Source organism: Spea bombifrons, chromosome 4 (genome assembly GCF_027358695.1).
Source record: "Spea bombifrons isolate aSpeBom1 chromosome 4, aSpeBom1.2.pri, whole genome shotgun sequence".
Taxonomy (NCBI): Eukaryota; Metazoa; Chordata; class Amphibia; order Anura; family Pelobatidae; genus Spea; species Spea bombifrons.
The window spans coordinates 29232337-29252767 of record NC_071090.1 but is presented as its reverse complement, the minus strand read 5'-3'; the positions used below and the strand labels follow the sequence as shown (position 1 = coordinate 29252767).

The following is a 20431-nucleotide window of genomic DNA, read 5'->3' as shown; positions in this document are numbered from 1 at the left end:
AGCACTCTATTTCCTTTTAACGCTTATAAAGATCATCTGCAACAAGATGACACGCCTGGATACATTATGCTTTTTAGATTTTCAGATTAAATACGTCCCATATTTATAGCGGTAGGATTACAATATCAGATTACATCATAATATGTAGTTAAAACACACAACCAGAAAATTATGTTTTGAAGCGAAAATACACCAAAATGTAATTTTTTTTCCTACGCATTTAGAAATGTAATGTTTGCTTCCCACAACAGCAGTATATACAGCCCTAACTTTTTTTTTTTTGGAACTTTCTGTACAGTAGTCTCTGGGTCTACATAGCAACTAAACTTTATGAACCAATCTTTACCAACAACACAATTAAAGAAAACACAAAATGTAGCATTTTGGATAACGGTTTTTCATATGTTTTGTTACCAAAGGACCTCCTCGGTGCCGCACTGTCCGCCCCATTAACCTCCTACAAAGTGATCTACGCTCTTCCGATGCTCACCATTAAAGAAGACAAAGGTATGTTTTCTTGCACTGAACAACCTGCACGTGTTCTAGATTTTCTGGAATCTAAGATTCTTTCATAAAACTTTTTTTTTTTAAAGGAAAAAATAATCTCTAAGAATTGCCTGTGTTTGATTCCACTTGAAACCAAACAATATAATTATCTGTCTTAAACTAAACATAGTATGATATATGGAATAGTGATTTGACGTGGATACAGATCTAAGACCTAAGATTTGACATGTATGTAATAAAAAACATGTTTTATTTTTATCTTTTTTTTTTTTTTTTTCTCTCCCAAGGCACCGGGGTGGTAACCAGTGTTCCCTCTGATGCTCCCGATGACATAGCAGCCTTGCGAGACCTGAAGAAGAAACAAGTTAGTTTGTAAAACATTTTCTTGAGAGAATATCACTCGTGCGTTGGGGATTATTTTTCAGATGCTAGATTTTACAAATTAGGTACCCACGAGATTCCTTATAGTGGCAGTTGCAAAATACTGTTTTTCTTGGTTTTTTTTTAGCACATACCAGTAATGGCATTAAATAAAAGGAATTTCAACCATGACTATTAATCACTTTTCTTATGTTTGGCAAGAAACGGATGCAGTCGGAATCCTATCCCAGTTGTTGTAGATGCACTCTAATCATTGTGCTTTTCCAGCGATTGTTGAATAAAAGCTGCTAGGGCTGCAACAACTAATCGATAAAATCGATAATAATCGATAATGAAATTCGTTGGCAACGAATTTCATTATCGATTAGTTGAATCGATTATTATCGATTATAAAATGAGGGTTTTTTTCAGAGCAAACGCTCTGAAAAATCCCCCTCATTATATAATCCGTTTAGTCTGACTCACCGTCTCACAGCAGCAGCTCCTACTTACTCCCCCTCCCTGTAATCACTGTGACAACTGGCCCCGCCCCTTCCTTCTCCAGGCCAGAACCACATGGCTGTGACACTCATCTAACTGTAAGTATATATATATATATATAATGTGTATGTGTGTGTGTGTATATATATATATATATAAATATATATGTGTATATAAGTATGTAATATATATATATATATATATATATTTGGGCTACTGAAAGTTAGGGGAGGTGGGGGTTAATTTAGGGGCAGTTATGGTTAGTGGGGTGTTTAGGGTTAATTTAGGGGCAGTTATGGTTAATTGGGTGTTTAGGGTTAATTTAGGGGCAGTTATGTTAATAGGGTGTTTAGGGTTAATTTAGGAGCAGCTGTGGTTAATGGGGTGTTTGGGGTTAATTTGAGGCAGTTGTGGTTAATGGTGTGTTTAGGGTTAATTTAGGGGATGCTGTGGTTGATGGGGTCTTTAGGGTTAATTTAGGGGATGCTGTGGTTAAGGGGGTGTTAAGGGTTAATTTAGGGGCAGTTATGGTTAATGGGGAGTTTAGGGTTAATTTAGGGGAATCTAAATCCTGGGGGCAGTGAAGTGACAAATCTGGGGGTATAAGGCATATACAGTATATAAGGCATATGTGGGGAGGGCAGTGTGGCATGTCTGGGGAGGACGGAGTGGTGTATCAGGGTGTATAAGGCATATCTGGGGGTAGAGTGGCATATCTGGGGGTAGAGAAGTGGCGAGGCAGGGTGGCATGTCTGGGGAGGATGGAGTGGGGATATAAGGCGTATCAGGCACAGTGGCAGATGTGGGAGGCAGCGTGGAGCGGCAGATGTGGGAGGCAGCGTGGCATATGTGGGAGGCAGCATGGCGTGGCATATGTGGGAGGCAGCATGGCGTGGCATATGTGGGGAGGGCAGGGTGGCATGTCTGGGGAGGATGGAGTGGTGTTTCAGGGGGTATAAGGCGTATCAGGCACAGTGGCATGTGGGGGGTAGAGTGGCGTGGCAGATGTGGGAGGCAGCGTGGCGTGGCAGATGTGGGAGGCAGCGTGGCGTGGCAGATGTGGGAGGCAGCGTGGAGTGGCAGATGTGGGAGGCAGCGTGGCGTGGCAGATGTGGGAGGCAGCGTGGAGTGGCAGATGTGGGAGGCAGCGTGGAGTGCTGTGGTAGGCAGCGTGGCATATGTGGGGGGGCAGCATGGCATGTCTGGGCTCAAATGTGCATATATTGGGGGGCTGGTTGGGAAATAAAGACAAGAAATGTATTATCAAAGTTTTTTTATTCTGCTGTTTGTATTTAACATCATTTGTTTAGTAAATTATTTTAAATAAATGAAAAACTTACATTCATTTTTTTTATCCGATTAATCGATTAATCGAAAAAATAATCGGCCAACTAATCGATTATTAAAATAATCGTTAGTTGCAGCCCTAAAAGCTGCCATCGGGATGACTTACGTCAGTGATAGGACATGCATAACAACACCTAGATTTTGCTTTGGATTCGGAAACATTTGAATTTTAAAATGTTTGCGTTAAAACAAAGAAAAAAATAAATGGCAAGAGTTCGCTTAAGCAGTTGGGATTTAGATATGTAGAATTAGTTCTTCCCAATCTCCGGAGGGCTGTTACAGCAGTTATTAATATTATTATTATTTTTTTTATCAAACAGGCATTAAGACAGAAGTACGGGATTAAAGATGAAATGGTCTTACCCTTTGAGCCAGTGAGTAACTGACAGCTTGAAATGTGCTTCAGAGACTGATTATTTGGACTGCTGAGCTCCGTGTCCTTTTTAACCACTCTCTCTGTGGCACTGTTAGTAGATGGGCCTTACAAATGTGCTTGTGAATTTTGAAGGTTCATGTGCGTTCTCTGTTCATTCTTAACACAGATGAGATCCCCTTTTGCCTACTTGCTTCACAGGTCTGGAGTTTCGTGTGTGTGTGTGTGTGTGTGTGTGTGCGTGTGTGTGTAAAATCTTCATGTAGTGACATTTGCCATTAGGATATATATATATATATCTATATATAGATATATATAGATATATAATGTGAGATGTTGTACAAGTTATAATTTTTTGGAGACTCTAAGAGAGCAAGTCCCTGTCTGTGATAGAGGTTGCTATTTACCCTAAACACATGATTTGGATAGCAAGCTGTAACACTTGGCATGTCACTTAGCACCCACTATTTTAAAAGCCCCAAAGATGTATTAGTTACGACATTGCATCTAGGAAACAGTTTTCTTTTTTCACGTTCCACTGATCCAGCCTTTTGCTATCAAGGCTGTACGTGGTGGGCAAGAAGTATTTTAGCAAATGGCTCATTATGGTATTTGTAACTTTTACATGTAATATATTCTTTACCTGTCCCACTTGAAATGTTCATTGAATACATAGTATTACTTCTATTAACATTGAACATTCAAGGTGTTCTTCACCAGCCCAACCAGAAAAGCAAATATTGGGATAGTTCTACAAGCTACTTTATTTTAATATTACTCACAAACAAACTTGGGTCTCCTCCTGTTTGATTACTATTCCCAGCAAGTGGTTGCTGAAGCCCTTCTTGGCTTGTAGTCCTAAAACAGCTGAAGAGTTCAGCTACATATTCTTTATATGGTAAATGGAAGATGTCCCAGCATTATGCATTTACGGCATTATTCTTTTCTGCAGGTACCCATTATTGACATCCCAGGTTATGGGAACCTCTCTGCTCCAATGGTTTGTGATGAGCTAAAAATCCAGAGTCAGAATGATCGGGAAAAGTTAACAGAAGCTAAAGAAAAGGTCTACTTAAAGGGTTTCTATGAAGGTGTAAGTATTGGTGGAATGTAAGCAATATGTTCTCATTAGTTACAAGCCCTTTCTTGGTGTTGACTCAAAAGTTTTCACAAACTGTTGATCAATTATGGAACATAACATAACGGAACAGACAGCCTTTTCTTTTCAGATATTTTCAGTTATTGTAACATCTGAATAGAAAAGGCTATTTGCTCCAACATGATGGAACTTGATGGATCCATGAGTGAAACTTAGTGGTTTATTTAAATTTCTGCTTCTGTGAGTGTGTTAAACTTTTGTGTTTAGAATTTCCTGTATATCCTTTGGAATATAGTTCAAGAAAACCTTTCATGGCTATGACTTGTTTTTCCTAGGTTATGCTTGTTCCTGGATATGAAGGACAGAAGGTGCAGGATGTGAAGAAACCCATCCAGAAGAAAATGATTGAAAATGTAAGTATATTCTGACATTTTCATTAGTGACACCTATACCTAATTTTTCCCTCTGTTTTGATAATGGTTTTTATTGCAGCTGAATTTACTTGTTTCATGTGAATTCCACGTGGATGCATCTGTCAGGTGGCTCTGACAGATCTCCAGCTCGAGTGTCCTTTGATATTCTCAAAGGGCATTCTTCCCTAGCAGATTCAAGATTGAACCCGCCTTCAACCTATCCATGTCATATACCTGAGGGGTCCTTCAGTTTTTAGAAGAAAAAAAATAAAGGGAACATGTTCCTTAACTTTGACACTTGGAGCAATCACATTTTTTAGGCTTTGCTGATTAAAGGTTGTTAAGTAATACCTTTCTTCTCTAACCCCTTCACAACAATTGACAATTGCCTCCTAAGCTTAAGCAGTGTTGCTGAATTGCCTTTAAAAAAAACAAAAACGTAAAAATATATAAAAAAAAAAAAGTTTGTTGATGCACAAGTCCTAAAATTAGCGCTATATCTTCACAAACATTCTCGCATGGAAAGAGTTAAAATAGTGGCATGTTAAATGCCTATGGGGTGCCTAGTTTTAAAAAATGTTTGATTTGATGGGGTAAATAGAGTTGGCCCGGGTTCAAAGATGTCCCAAAATTAGGACATGTGCACGCGCTGACCAGATGTACAAATTCCAACAAAATGCGCACCTCACAAATGTGGCCTTTTATCTCCCAAATAACCTGACAAACCCATGCATGGGGGATATCACTGTACTCCGGAGATGTAGCGGAACACATATTGGGATGTTGTTCGACAGTGACTTATTCCAGGAGTGGTAAATAAATACCTAAAGTACAACGTGTGTGTGGGGGGGAACCACAAAAGAATTTGTACCCACAAATTTTGACTACGGCAGGTAGTATAATTAGAGCCTGAAATACATTGGGATGTCTAGTTTTTAAACATATATGGTTTGATGGGGTAAATTGAATTGGCTGATTTCAAAGATGTCCAAAAAGAGGACATGGGGCAACATTTTCAACAAATCAAAATTCCAAGTTGAAAAACTGAATGCCCCAAATGTAGCCCATTTCCCCCAATCAACCAGACAAACTCATGCATGGGAGGTATCGTTGTACTAAGGAGATGTTGCTGAACACATATTGGGTACTGTTTGGCAGTGACATATATACCAGGAGCTATAAATTCATACGACATACAATGTGGAGAAAAAAAAGTCCAAAAATTACTACAACAAAGCTTTGCAAAGACTGGTGAAAAATTAGTGTATAGAAAGAGTTAAAATACTAGCATTTGAAATACCCTGGGGTGTCTAGTTTTCAAAAAAATATGGTTTGATGGGGTAAATTGTTTTGGCCGGCTTCAAAGATGTGTTGAGCATTTCTAAACTCAGGACAAATAGTAGAATCTATTTAGCAGGTTAGGAAGTAAAAGTCAGAAAAGGTCTTTTCTTAATTTTTCACCATATTTTTTTTTTTTATAGTAAGTTTTATGATACAATCAAATCTAAAGAAAGCCCTTCTTGTCCTTAAACTATATATATAACTTGTGTGGATTCTGTAAATGAGAGAGAAGAAAATGACAGCTAAACAGGGGCACTGCAAAAATGTTAAAACAGCTATTGTTTTGTACGAAGGGTACAAAAAATAAAATCACCATTGTCACAAAGGGGTTAAATATATGCCATATTGGGTAAGGTGTGTGTCTAGAATAACTAGTCATAATATACTATTCAGTTCTGTGACTTTTAAAAAGAATTTCTCCGACCATTACATCACTTGAGAACATAAGCATCAGCTGTTCATATCTCATCGTAGGGTGAGGCGATGATTTACATGGAGCCGGAGAAGCAGGTCATCTCGCGATCTGCTGATGAATGTGTGGTTGCACTTTGTGATCAGTGGTGAGTACGTGTGTCCGTAAAGTGTATGCAGACATGATCTTGGTTATTACTGTATTCAGTGTGATATTTGATTCAGCATAAAGCCTTCTCAACAGTACTTTCATCATCCCCAGGTACTTGGATTATGGTGAAGCAAACTGGAAGAAACGCACTGCCGAATGCTTGAAAGACTTAGAAACGTAAGTTGATTTCGTGTTAATAAAATTCTTAGCTGTATCTAAATTCACACAAGTTAGAATTCCGGTAAGCGTGTTCTGGATGAAGGTACTCCCATTTTACCACGCTTTAAATTTGATATATACATTTTCCCTGTACATAAAGTAACCAACTACATTTCCCTATATTCTTTGGCTTGTTTACGTTTTGTCTCTATTTTTTTCCAAAGATACTGTGATGAAACACGTCGAAACTTTGAAGCAACTCTGGGCTGGCTACAAGAACATGCCTGCTCTAGGACCTATGGGTTGGGTATGTTCTGTCTTCTCAATACGCTGTACAAGCATCATTACAAATTAATGTATAGATCAACACGCAGGCAAAGATTTAAAAGTATTCGAACTACTGCCTCTCTTGGCATCACAAGCAGATAAAGTAGGCATCCATTGAAGTTTAAGAAAACCGATTTTAAAGTGTTTTACATGTATAGCACAGGTTTTTTAATATAAAATCTAACATTTACATACTGTGTTTTGAGCTATACATACACATTGCTATAATCTATTAGAGTGTCACATCGGCAAAGGCAGAATGGTGTATGGGGGACAGTATAGAAAGGCCAGTTTCACCAACGCTTAAAAAAGGGTGGTATAAAAAAATACATATTTATAATGATTCTGCAATATTTAAGCATAAAAACACGCTTATTATAACATTGAAGTATACACAGTTAACATGAGTCTGTAAGCCTTATTTTGTAGGGTTTTATAAGTATTTTATTTATACATCTCCAACAGTAGTTTGTATCTTGGTAATAATAGGTTATCTTGATTTCAGGTTCACGTTTGCCTTGGGATGAATATTGGCTGATTGAATCTCTCTCTGACTCCACTATATACATGGCCTATTACACCGTGTGCCATCTACTACAAGGGAACAACCTTAATGGTCAAGGGGAATCTCCTTTGGGAATCAGGTAATCGTAGCTTAGATTTTTCTCCTGCATTCATAGTACAAAATCCAATGATGGCACATTCTTATGCCACCAAAAGCCAAAGGGAGATGAGTTCTTAATTACCGTGATTCTGGCATAGAACACTATACATAAACAACATATCATACATCCATGTGCATCTTTTTGGTCATTGGTTCCAAGTGATGAAATCAGACCCACGGAGGCCAGTTGGAGATTGCCATGTGGTCCATGCTAAACCAATGTTTACACTCATTGGCTTTGTTTCTAGGTTTGATTTTTTTCTGTGCTCCTGGTGATCATAAAGCAGATCATTATGACGGTGTTACGCAGTCTTATAGATGTCAATAATAAAATCAGGTGTTCTTTGGAGGGTCTTAAGTAATTTATCCCTTGATCACCTTAATAAAGTTGTTGTAAAGGCCTGCATTTTGTATGGGTTTTTTTCACCTCTTACCTTATTCTCCAGTTTAGTGATAGTTTACTGGTGCGTACATCTGGGGAAGTGCGGTGTTTTTCACCTTCCAGACCAAAAAAATAGCATAACACACACACACAATCATACTCGCACTCACTTACATACATATACACATACGCAGACATGTGGGCAGTGGCAGCAGCACATGGGTTCCATGTGAATGGTCTCCAAACGCCATGCAGCCATCCTGTTTAAATGTATATAAATATATTTAGGTTAAACAGGATGGGTGCAATGTGCTTGATGGCTTCTCAGATGGAACCCGTGTGCTGCTCCCACTATCTCTCCACATCCCTCTTACCTACAAGCTTCCGTTTCGGTGATCCATTGCGGTGCTGGGATGTGACATTATACCACGGCACTCCTCATTAATAACAGGCACGCTTCGCAAGGGAGCACTGAAACAGGTCTTGTGTATAGACCACACAAAATTTTGATTTTATTTATATATATATATATATATATATATATATATATATATATATAATGGGCTAGGTGTATGAATATTCAAAGAAAGTCCTACTTATCCTTTAGAAGGAATTTTGTAGCTTTTCTAGATACAGAACATTATATAGAAAAATGATGGTTGAATAAACGGCTGAGGTGTTTGGGGTTGAAGATAGCAATGATTATCATGAGGTTAGTGTAGTAGTCTGCACTCATTTCATATTAGTTGCAAATTTCCTTGTAATTCCATTAATGTGGTCTAACTAAGGTATCTTGTCCAATGCTCAGGCCAGAACAAATGACCAGAGAAGTCTGGGATTACATCTTTTTCAAGAATGCCCCATTCCCGAAGACCAACATTCCCAAAGAGAAACTCAACAAGTTGAAGCAGGAATTTGAGTTCTGGTATCCAGTAGATCTCCGGGTGTCTGGCAAAGACCTTGTGCCAAACCATCTCACTTATTACCTGTACAATCACGTGGCAATGTGGCCTGAGGACAGGTGAGCATGTGGCAGAGCACCATTACACTTTAAGACATTGTCTTTAGCCCAGATGCATACATGTCATGTGTCTTCACTCACCCTTTGTAGTGAGAGATTATTTGAATTCATTTCAGATCCACATTTCTTTCTAAAGGTTTTAACGTCCTTTGGACGAAGGTTGTAATGAGCACTTTCACATTATAGGGATTTAAACGCCTGTAAGGCGTTTGAGAAGACAGAGAAACAGAACTTCTCCCCCTATAGGGAAAAAAGCTGTTTACATGCGCTGTGTATTTTGGTAGTACAGGGAAAACCGCTCTAGTGAAGTCATTATGACATCACAATAGTTTCCCCCATTTCAAAACCAGATTCATATTTAAAAACTTTTTTTTTTAAGTGCAACAATAATAAACTACACAAGTGAAAAATTACACAAATACACACCACATTGTACCCCTTCCCTAAAATCCCAATTTTATTTGGTCATTTTAAAGGGGCGCTCCAGCCATCAAATGCATTTTAATGCATAGGGTAGCGTGGAGAAGTCCCTTTAAATTTACCTGGGGTCCATTTTGCAAATGCATAGGAGGGATTCATGAGAACCCCCCCCATATGCGTTTGTCCGTTCTCCGTGGGACCACTTTCATGCCTCTGATTGGCTACTTCAATGAGGATGGAGGCTGCAGCTGCAGGGCTGTAGCTGTTATACCAGATGAGTTTTATTTGGTTTTTTTGTTTTTGAATGACGCATATTGAAGTCCTCACTGTGTACTTTAATATACGTTCTTGTTTAGAATGGCTGCCTGGGACAGTAAACTGCCCCATATTTAACTTACAGCATTTAAGAATAATAGATTTTATGTGTTTATTGCCATTGTAAAGAATGGATTTCTGATATGCTGCTGTCAAATCAGTGACTGATTCTTGAGTGAGATTCATGACACGGGTTTTGTCTGGGCTACGTTTTTTTATTTGAAGGCGTTCACAGATTTTTATTTTAACCATAAAGTGACCTCTTAATAGTCTTTATGTGGTAAGGTTACCAAAGTGCGCTTAGCAACCAGGTGGACGATAGCTGCGTGTTACAAGCTTTTCCATGCAATTGAATGCCATTTACCGGCCGCTCGTACAGAATCATTTAAGGGCAACTATAGTTAAATCCTAGCCACTTCGATGCAAATGGACGTTTTTGTTACATTGGTAAATACATGTTCCCATGCATCTAGGGTGATTTAAGTATTTCAAATGCTGTTCCTGTTCTTCGGCAGACTTGGGAAGCATTTTTCTTCCCAAGCAAGCAAGACCCTCTTTTTCACCATTTATACAGCGGCTGATGTTGATTTAAAAAAAAGGAGAATCTAAAAGTTACGTTGAAATTTGTGAATGTTAGTGTTTTTGTAGATCATTTCGGTTCTAACTATTATTTTTCCCTTTTAAAGTAAATAATTTGAAAATAGCAGACCTTTTATGGATAATATGGATTGTTTTTTGTAATATTTTCTCTCCTCCTATTCTCTTTAGTGGCAAATGGCCAGTAGCTGTGAGAGCGAATGGACACCTACTGCTCAACTCTGAGAAGGTACTATAGCAGACTCTGCTAACATCACGATGCTCACCAGCTGTTGTGGACCAGCAACTCTCATGATGCGCACGGCATCATGGGATTTGTAGTTCCATAAACACCAGTAAGCTTCCGGTTAAACGGTCCCTGTGCTACTTAAATTAAAACACACGTTAATCAATAGCTTACATTTTTTTCTTCCCCTTTTGGAACTCCCTCCATTTTTTTTTAATTACTAGCATCAGATTAAAAATACATTTTGAAAAATATTGTCCTGTTTATTAAAGATTTATTATTTTATATGTGTTCTAGTTCTGCAACTTAGCCCAATATACCAGATAAACACCCTTTATCAGTTAGTCTTAACCAGCATGCAGGCTTATGAAATTCTGTAGAGCAGGGGCATCCAACATGTGGCCCTCCAGCTGTTGCAGGACAAGAGATGTAGTCCTGCAGGTTGGATGCCCCTGCTGTAGAGGGAACGGACAACATAAACGTCGTCAAGAAGAATCAATTTAGTTCGGTATGAATAAGGAAAGTCATCCAGATTACGGCATGACTTCACATCTGCAGAGAAAAGTGCTAACCTATGTTACTTTATACAACACTGCATTTTATACTCAAGGGAAAAAAACAAATATATTTTTTTGAGAATCCAGGGATTTCATTTTTACATACACGCGCCATTCATAGGTTAATAGTTGAAGATAATTTTGCACATATACTAAGGGTGCCTCGTGATTTTTGCTTTTTATTTCATAATATAAACCTCGCTCTGTCCTTTTTCCATCAGATGTCCAAGTCTACGGGCAACTTCCTCACGCTAACTCAGGCAGTCGATAAGTTTTCAGCTGACGGTGAGTGCGCGTGGACCTCGCATTCACTGAACTTATATTCAATCTATTTTAAATGGATCCGCTACTTTATATACCTTTTTAAATATGTATGACTTAATCAGAGGAAACATATGAGTGTCTTTATGACCGCATATTAGATTTCCAGCACTGCAAACATCCATTTAAGTGGAATATAAATATTATTGCCTACGATGAGAACATTTCACATACTGTCTGAAATATTATTTTAATATCCCTGTTATCCTGTTACTGAATGATTCTTGCATTCACGTAGATAAAGCATGTTGGCAAATCAAGTCATTTTACTCTCTCGTATCGCCTGTTTGTGCCGAACACTGTTGATTAAAGGACCAAAATTATGTACCATAAAGGGAAAAAATACCTTCAATAGCCTTAAAACATTTTATTAATGCCCAGAAATCAAATGTTTGAAAATCATACATGGAGTAATAGACTTTGACAATAGGATATGTAGGTGACATCAAGAGGTGTAAGGACCAAGCCTCCAAGCAGAAGACTTTATAGCATTTGTGTAGCAATGAGGGTGTTCACAATACAGAAGAAGCACCATATTTTGATAGAAGAACTTTAAAATATATCTTTAGCTATTGCTGTGAGATGTTACAAGCTTCTATGCTGGTGGAATCCATCATATTTTCTTATCCTTGTAATAAACAACCTTTATGTTGATTGGTTGATCTATACGTATGCTTATTATTCTGGATTATTTAGGTATTAAAAATAGCTTTAAAGCTTGGTTGGTAAGCAGTTCCCATGATGCTTACAGAGCTCATAGGGGACTGCAGTCACGAAAAATGAAATTTGTGACATCTTGTAGAAAGTTGACCTTTTGGTGGTATGAAGTCAACTACTATGGTGTACCTATTGATAACCGCAGAATGACATTTCCCCCGTTTTCTTTTTTTCTACGCCTCTAGGCATGCGTCTGGCCTTGGCTGATGCTGGGGACACAGTGGAGGATGCTAACTTTGTGGAAGCAATGGCGGACGCAGGCATTTTACGTTTGTACACGTGGGTGGAGTGGGTCAAAGAAATGCTCGCAAATTTTGACAGCCTCAGAAGTGGAGCGACACAGACGTTTAATGATCGGGTGTTCGCAAGGTGCGTGTCATACACTGTCTTGGATTGCCACCAACACCGATATACTTAGTTGTAAAGTCCCTATCATTGCGTCAATGTGCGTTTGTTTGCCTTTGTTACTTTGCGCTATGTGTCTCTGGTTCTGTGTGCGGTTTGTCATTGCGTGTGCCCTTCTCTTCCAATTTTATTCCTGTTTTACTCTTTGCTCCAACTTTATTACTGACCAGTTTGTCCGTCTCTATACTGTTACACAGAGTTATCAAGCTCTGACGGCAAACAGTCACATCCTCTAGCCAGGTCAGAATAACCACTGCTATTGTCCGGGATTACCAAACTGTTTTTTTCCCGCCTTTTTATTTCAGCGAGATTAATGCAGGAATTGAGAAGACGGAACAAAACTATGAAAAAATGATGTTCAAGGAGGCCTTAAAAACAGGATTTTTTGAGTTTCAGGTATGTTTTTGTTTTTTTTGTACATAGAAACAAAAACTAGAAGAATCTCCTTAAACGCCCTATTCTTCTGAGTAAGTGTCTTAGTTGTCTTGTTGCGTAGTTCCTCATTTATCTCAGGCTGTTGTATGAGGAAAGCAATACACTGATCTTTATAGACCATAAAAGGACCATACCCAATGAGCTTCTGCTTCTAGTATCATTTGGCTTGCTCTTTATCACGGAGAGCTCTTAGAATTTATTTCACTGATTGAACTATGCATGGTGCAGGACCATCTCTTGTGGATACGGTTGTTAAGAATGGCCTTTATTGAGTAAACCCCATCAGAATGTTCACTTTGTTCGTGCTGAACTCTCCAAAATAGATGCATTTCTGTTTAACTCTTTATGTTTCCAGGCTGCGAAAGACAAGTACCGCGAATTGGCCATTGAAGGCATGCACAGAGACTTGGTGTTCCGGTTTATCGAGACGCAAACGCTTCTGCTGGCTCCCATCTGCCCACATCTGTGTGAGCACGTGTGGTCATTACTGGGGAAGGTACGCGTAGAGGGTTTGGCGCTTTTCCAAAGCCTTAAAAAAGCATTGTTAAATTGCATAGGTTTTCTGTCTTAAGGACATCTCATTTATGGGGAAAACATCTTGTTTACCGTGACAAAAGAAAGCAGCCGCCGTGTGATCTTGAGATGTTTTGATCAGTCTTCCAGGAAGTAGGATTATTCCGACGATTTGAAAAGCATCTTCTCAGCTCCGCATGATGAGAGCGATTCGTGCAGCTTTTAATGTAAATGTAAATCAGATTCTATAGAAATCCATGTGGCTGTACGAGTAGTTTTTCGGTGCTTTCAGCATACTCTTGCTCGAAATTGCAGCAAATGTCTGCAATTTGTGTCTAAATTGGTAAAAGTATAGCCCTCGGTTACTAACATCTGTTAAAGTAAAGGCATTTAGCAATGCACTGGCGTCTTCGCATTATATTTATTTTAAATTATACAACTACACATGCTTGGCGCGGCAGCATTATCTATATCTAAAAGTGTCTGTAAATCACTTCCAAAATTACCATGGGCAGCTTAGGGCAAATAGCTTTTATCTGATTTCCATACCTAGCAGAAGATAGGTCATATCAATGAAGATTGCAGTGCTCGGTGGATCGTTACGAAGCAATGCTTATCTGAGCTTCGCTATGAGGGTTTAGAAACTCCTTGTCTGTTCTGAAAAATGTTTGCATTAAATCTCACATTTTCATTTTAAATAACTTAAAATATATATATAACAAGAAAAAAAAAAACAATCGAAGACTGCGATGCCCTTCGGTCCTTTTTATGATATCAGAATTATGACTTAGGGAAATAAGACCTAATGATGTTTCTGAAATTAAGTTTAATAAAGAATATTTAGATCCATATAGACCCAGTAATGGAATCTTTGGAAACAAAGCCCATTTTATATTCTTAGTGTTAGTGTATTATCGTTTTTAAGTGTGTGTCTCACGGACAGCAGCCAAGAATACTTCACTGATTGTCTCTGGCAAGCCCGGTCTCATTTTGAATCCTTTTCAAGTGATTTGGCGTCAGATCGTAGATCATTTCTTGGGTTGCCATGGTCTTCCATGTATTCCAACGAAAAAGCTTCCGCCAAATGTAGGAAAACAAGAGCAGATCAGAATGACTGTTTCTTCTTGGTTCCTACACGCTGGAAGATCTATAGTAATGCGTTAAGCAGAAATGTCTGCGAAGCCAAAGATGTGCCAAACAAAATGCTTATGGCCGACTTCTTAATGTCTTGTGCAGCTTGACTCCCTCATGAAGGCCTCTTGGCCGGTACCAGGCCCTGTCGACGAGGTACTGATCCGTTCATCGCAGTACTTGACAGAAACCGCCCATGATCTCCGACTAAGACTCAAAAACTACATGGCTCCAGCAAAGGGGAAGGTAAGAAGTGATATAGTATTATTATTTACTTAATGTGTCCATTTCAATCTGCAACTGCCAATGGTTTCCAAAGGAAAAACCTTACTAATAGTGTTTAAGCCTGCCAAATATAAACGTAACTACGTTATTTAATGGGCCTAACTACTTTATCAATTTGCGCGGCCCTATAACAATCAAGCGCGGCCCTATAACTCTGTTCGTCGTTATTTCTTATCATTTGTCTCAAGAAATAATATGTATTTCCTTCCTAGAAAGGAGACAAGCTGCCTCCACAGAAGCCTACACATTGCACCATTTATGTGGCCAAAACATATCCCCCATGGCAACACAAAACCTTATTAAATCTGCGGAAACATTATGAGGTATGATGACTCTTTCTTCTCCCCGTACCTTCCATGTGTTCTTCTTACAGCCCTACCTGACCACGCTTTTTCCTGTGGTCTCATTATGTTTGTTGGGTACGAGTGTATTTGCTCTGATATAGCTTAAAAGGACAGTGTTGTTGGATATCAATCTGCTATTATTTCATATTTTGTATATTTGTTTCTAGACCAATGCTGGACAACTTCCTGATAATAAAGTTATAGCGACTGAGTTGAACAGTCTGCCGGAGCTGAAAAAATACATGAAACGTGTCATGCCATTTGTTGCTATGATTAAGGTATCGGTATTTATTATTATTATTATTATTATTTTGTTGTTGAATATATCAACCTACTGTAAATAATCCAGATGTTACATTCCCTGTTCACTCTCTTCGACCCACATGTTTTGATTTAATGCATGTATTGTTTTCGGTTTGGTTTATATTGTTACATTTCCCTTTTTTAAGTATGGCACTTACAGGCTTTCCTATTATTTACCATCTAGGAAAATCTAGAAAAGAAAGGCCAGCGTATCCTGGATCTGGAGCTGGAGTTTGACGAGCGGACTGTCCTTCTGGAGAATATAGTCTACCTGACCAACTCTCTGGAGGTCGGTATTCTATCACACTCCTAAGTAGTCTAATTGCTGCAATATTACAGTCCTCTAGGTGTCCTACTGGGCCTTTTCTGAAAGCCAACAAAAGTGGCTCTTTAGTAGAAGAGAAACATTAAAAAAGAGTCATCCCCCTCATGGTTTTCCAGAAACAAAACCCCATCCACTTAGCTGTCAAGGCTAAGCTGCCACCTGATCTTCTGCCTGCTCTACAATACAGAAGGTGGTCTCAGACTGTACAGAACCATACAACGCATGCGTTAAACCTAACAGTGGTAATCCAGTTACATGGTATGGAAACGTTTCCACGTTGCCTTAGTAGATTTAATGTAACCCAAGGCCATCTTAGCTGTAGGCTCAAGGAATATCCTTTATGATAAAGAAAAGGTAAACTTAGAAATTCTAGTACGTACCCTCAAAGCATATTGCCAGTTAGCACCCCCGTTTGTAAATCTGCCGTTATATATATTTGGGCAACTACCAACTCCTATAGTACTTAAATTCTAATTATTTCCTTTATAAAATCTATATTTCTCCTGTTTGTTTCCCCAGCTTGATCAGATTGAAATAAAATTTGCTTCAGACGCTGATGACAAAATTAAGGAAGACTGTTGCCCTGGAAAGCCGTTTTCTGTCTTTAGGACTGAGGTACGCACAACAGAGATTCATCCGACGCCAAATCTTGTGTTGGGTTTAATGCCGCAAGAAAATCTGCCAGTGTGCAGCACGGTTGAAAGTGCTGTCTGCGTAAAACATGTGTTTAGTTAAATCTGTTGCCCCCGTATCACTCGTATACGTACATAATTACGAGTGTTCAGCTGGAAACCTTAAAATTTAATGGCAATTATACTAAATTTATCTCACCCACAAGTCTCAAGAATGATTTTCTTGGTTGTGTTATTGTAGTCAGCAGAATGATGACCGAGTAGCTGAATTAGACTGACAATAATGTGGCTGCCTGAGATAGAGACATGTATTGAATACTCTACTAGCATAAATCTATGGACTATGGGCACGAGGCATACACAGAAGGGTGAATTACAGCGGACAATAGTACCTGATCAAAAATGCAGTGAGAAAGAGTCTTAATTCTCAGCGAGTATTTCTCTCACAGGCATTCAAAGATATTTGGGTGACATCCAGGTTCTGGAGTTATTGGTTTACTAATTCCTTTCTCATTTTGTTTTTTAAGCCTGGGGTGCCTGTCTTTTTGGTAAACCCGCAGCCATCAAACGGCCACTTCTCCACCAAGATTTCCATCCGCCAAGGGGACAGCAGAGATTCAATAATAAGACGCCTAATGAAGACCGACAGGGGCATCAAAGGTAACTTCCAGCCTGGAAGAGTAGTGTAGCAATGAGATGGGGGCCGAGATCTGAAGGTCTGAGCAAACGAGTAGCGGTTAGCGGGGCTTTAATGAACGATTAGAGCAGGCTGGGTAGAATAGAATTTCAAGGATGTTACGGCAAACAAGGAAGGCGTTCTCTCTCTATTACCAAGTATCTTCTTACTGTGCATGATGACCAAGAGAATTCAGCGACGCTTTGTCTAGCGGTTAATCCGAAGCCCTATAATTTGGGAAGGATAACATAACAATGCTTAATTTTCAACAGAAGAATATAATTGCTCCTGCCAGCAGATATATTGCAAAGCATCGTGGCTCGTTTCTCCAGCACAAAGTGTATTCTCTGAGGCTGAATGCTTTGTTGTCATTATATGATTTGCAAAGTGTTGGCTGCCAAATCGTCTTGGAACAAATGTTATGTGTTTTTGTACAAGCACCCCGTTGAAGAATAGTTGTGTTGTGTAATTGTTAAACTACCGGGAGGTTTTCGGATCGTGTTTTGTTTCCCGGAAACCTTTACTTCGCTAAATAGAGGATCACGGTCACCTCAGTAATGTTGCATCCAACAGTGGATCCATATGACTCTCTCTCTTGGCTCCTGCGACTGTCTCGTATAATGTACTGGCAGATGGGTCGGTTGCTGACATCCCATTAAAAATGGATTAGGAAAAGCTAAAATCGCTTGATTGTGTGCGTATTGTCTGCACATATATGCTGTATTCCTTACAACTTGCAGGTGTTAGTCCGTAAGTACCTTGTTTATACTATAATTGCCCTCTTTTTTTTTTTTTTTTTTTCTTCAGTTCTCCTGATTTTTTTTTTTGGGGTTATAATCATATACAGCATTAACTAAATGTGGGAATGTCAACAATGCAGTAGTTTGGTGCAATTGCTTTCTTTTAGGACCAAAATGAGGTCATAGATTAAATGGCTGGTGCAATGAGCCACTTTTACTGCTTTTGGTTAATGCCAGAGAACAACGGTTGACTGTAAACGTTTCTTGGGAAGGTGTTGGCAAAGGTGCTTGCTTGCTTGTTACAAACGAGAGCAATAACAATGCAAAATGACAAACCGCAGGGAAGTATTTTAATCCATAAAAGCACTTTCAGATATGATTTTAACAAAAACACCTAGTTGTGCTTCCGTTAAAGCATATGCTAGTTTGTTGCTAAAGTGATCACATGTTAAAATGAGACAGAATGGCTACAGCTAAAAGAATGCTAAGGAGATGCATGCGGGGTAAGTATTTGAACTGGTTTTTATGTTAAATTTGGTATAAAACTGGTTAAGCTGCTGGTTACAAAGTTTTGAAGAGATGTAAAGCAGGTAGCCAATCAGTGAGCAATTTGATGCTGCAATGCGTTTATTTCTCCAATTATTATTTAAGTGACCTCAGCATTTTAACCCCTTAATGACAAACCCCGTACATGTACGGGCCCAAATGCACTGTTTTCAATGAGTTTAGGGACCGCCCATTGTCCTTAAGGGGTTAATCTGATCCTGGTTACTTGTTTTTATTTATATATAGAATTGATATCCTTAGTTCTCCTTCCTACTAATCTAAAATGAACACCCAGTTCCTCAATAGTTCTTCTGCGTTTCTATAGTGGAATTACTTGTCAAAGGTTTAAAGTCCAAGTCGTCCGCACTGTCATGAAAATGACCACTTTTACTTTTTCTGTTATGAGTTTCCATTTTGCGAGAGGGAGACTAAAAAAAAAACTTAAGAAATGATTCCCTGCGTCTCAAAACACAGGTTTTATACAAAATAATTTTATCTTAAACTGACCATGAGGGGTTCCTTTTTTTATATGTATTTTTTTAATGTATATTGGGTAGTTAGTGTGCTGGGAATTGGATAGGGGTTTAGATTGGGTAACTGTGATTAAAAAATCATAAAAATGTCTTACATATATAAATTGTTTTTTTTAAAGCCCTACTAAAAAAAATAATTTTGGTTAGATTTGCTTAATGAGTAAATAACGACTGATCAAAGACATTAATCTGGTCCTATAGCCCTTGTCTTTAATGGGTTAAACTGGTGCTCTGTAGTAGTGTGATTGCAGCTTCATGGGAGGAACATCTAGTGTTGGAGGCTTATCTTTACCTCTCCTTACTATCCAATTAATGAAAGTCCACGGGGATTTTATAACGCCCCCCCTTGTGCTCGCAGTAGGATTTCTCCTCAGTTCTCCTCTTGGTGTAATGGAAAATCCAGGAATATGTCCTTGCGACATCTGATGTGAATATTAAAAACATAGTTTTCATTTCTGGATTCAATTATGGTTTTAAAATGCATTGGCTCATCTTTGGATGTAATGGAGTAAGATGTAAGAAACATGACCAATTTCTGCCCCGTTAATTATCAATTTGTTTCTCACCAGATGTCACAAAAGTGAAGCTAATGAGGTTTGATGACCCTGTGCTGGGGCCCCGTCGCGTTCCTGTCCTCGGAAAAGAAGAAATTGGCAAATCCGTAATATCTCCTCAAGCCGCCTTCCACGTTGATCTGAATGAGAAGCGAGTCCAGATTGCCGATAACGGCTTGAAAATGGACATTGGAGACACGCTGGTGTATGTGGTGGAATAAAAGTGTCTGTGTAGGAGGGATTTCTTATGGAGAACTAACAAAGTAACAGTTACCTTTCACCAGAAACATTGATTTAGTCAAATGTGGTCCTAGGTATTTAAATTGTATCATTAAACACAAGGTTGTTACCAGGAACCCCACCGCAGACTTTGTATAAAGGAATTCTTTTTAAGCCTTTTAAGAAAAACAAAAACTTGGATTTCCAGGCTATTCGTTCTTGTACCTGTTTGTCCATATTGTCTGAAGGGCGTATAATGTACCTGCTGTCCCAATTACGAAAGACAAATGTATTTTACCGGATTCTTCACCAAAGTGTTTCCTATATATTGTACTGCGATCCATTAAAGTTCTCATTAAAGTATTTAAAACAAATGCTTGTGGTGCCGTCTGGAAAGCTCTGAGAGCATAGAAGATTAAGAGTTGTTTAAGTCCTTAAATGACTTGGAGCGGCAAGACCAGATCAGGAAGCCTCCTAAGTAGGGCCTCTTTATCTTGGTTTCAATCCTTAAATTTCTGTTTGCACACATTCAAATCTATTTCATGCCGCATAGCATTGTTTAATGTATTAGCCCTGCTGTT

General features: G+C 38.8%; 1 protein-coding gene across 1 annotated transcript in view; it reads left to right on the top strand.

Moving 5' to 3' along the window:
- LARS1 (leucyl-tRNA synthetase 1) overlaps window positions 1–20224 on the top strand; it is a 147878-nt gene extending 127654 nt beyond the window's left edge. The window contains exons 10-31 of the mRNA XM_053463153.1: window positions 420–507; window positions 795–871; window positions 3036–3089; window positions 4041–4181; window positions 4523–4600; window positions 6416–6501; window positions 6615–6680; window positions 6887–6969; window positions 7495–7633; window positions 8844–9056; window positions 10560–10617; window positions 11393–11456; window positions 12395–12578; window positions 12920–13010; window positions 13405–13545; window positions 14799–14939; window positions 15191–15301; window positions 15490–15600; window positions 15810–15914; window positions 16470–16565; window positions 17110–17242; window positions 19647–20224. Coding sequence (XP_053319128.1) covers window positions 420–507; window positions 795–871; window positions 3036–3089; window positions 4041–4181; window positions 4523–4600; window positions 6416–6501; window positions 6615–6680; window positions 6887–6969; window positions 7495–7633; window positions 8844–9056; window positions 10560–10617; window positions 11393–11456; window positions 12395–12578; window positions 12920–13010; window positions 13405–13545; window positions 14799–14939; window positions 15191–15301; window positions 15490–15600; window positions 15810–15914; window positions 16470–16565; window positions 17110–17242; window positions 19647–19852 — 2466 coding nt within the window. The 3' untranslated portion in view covers window positions 19853–20224. The remainder of the gene's footprint in view (window positions 1–419; window positions 508–794; window positions 872–3035; window positions 3090–4040; window positions 4182–4522; window positions 4601–6415; window positions 6502–6614; window positions 6681–6886; window positions 6970–7494; window positions 7634–8843; window positions 9057–10559; window positions 10618–11392; window positions 11457–12394; window positions 12579–12919; window positions 13011–13404; window positions 13546–14798; window positions 14940–15190; window positions 15302–15489; window positions 15601–15809; window positions 15915–16469; window positions 16566–17109; window positions 17243–19646) is intronic.
- The last annotated feature ends 207 nt before the right edge of the window (window positions 20225–20431 follow it).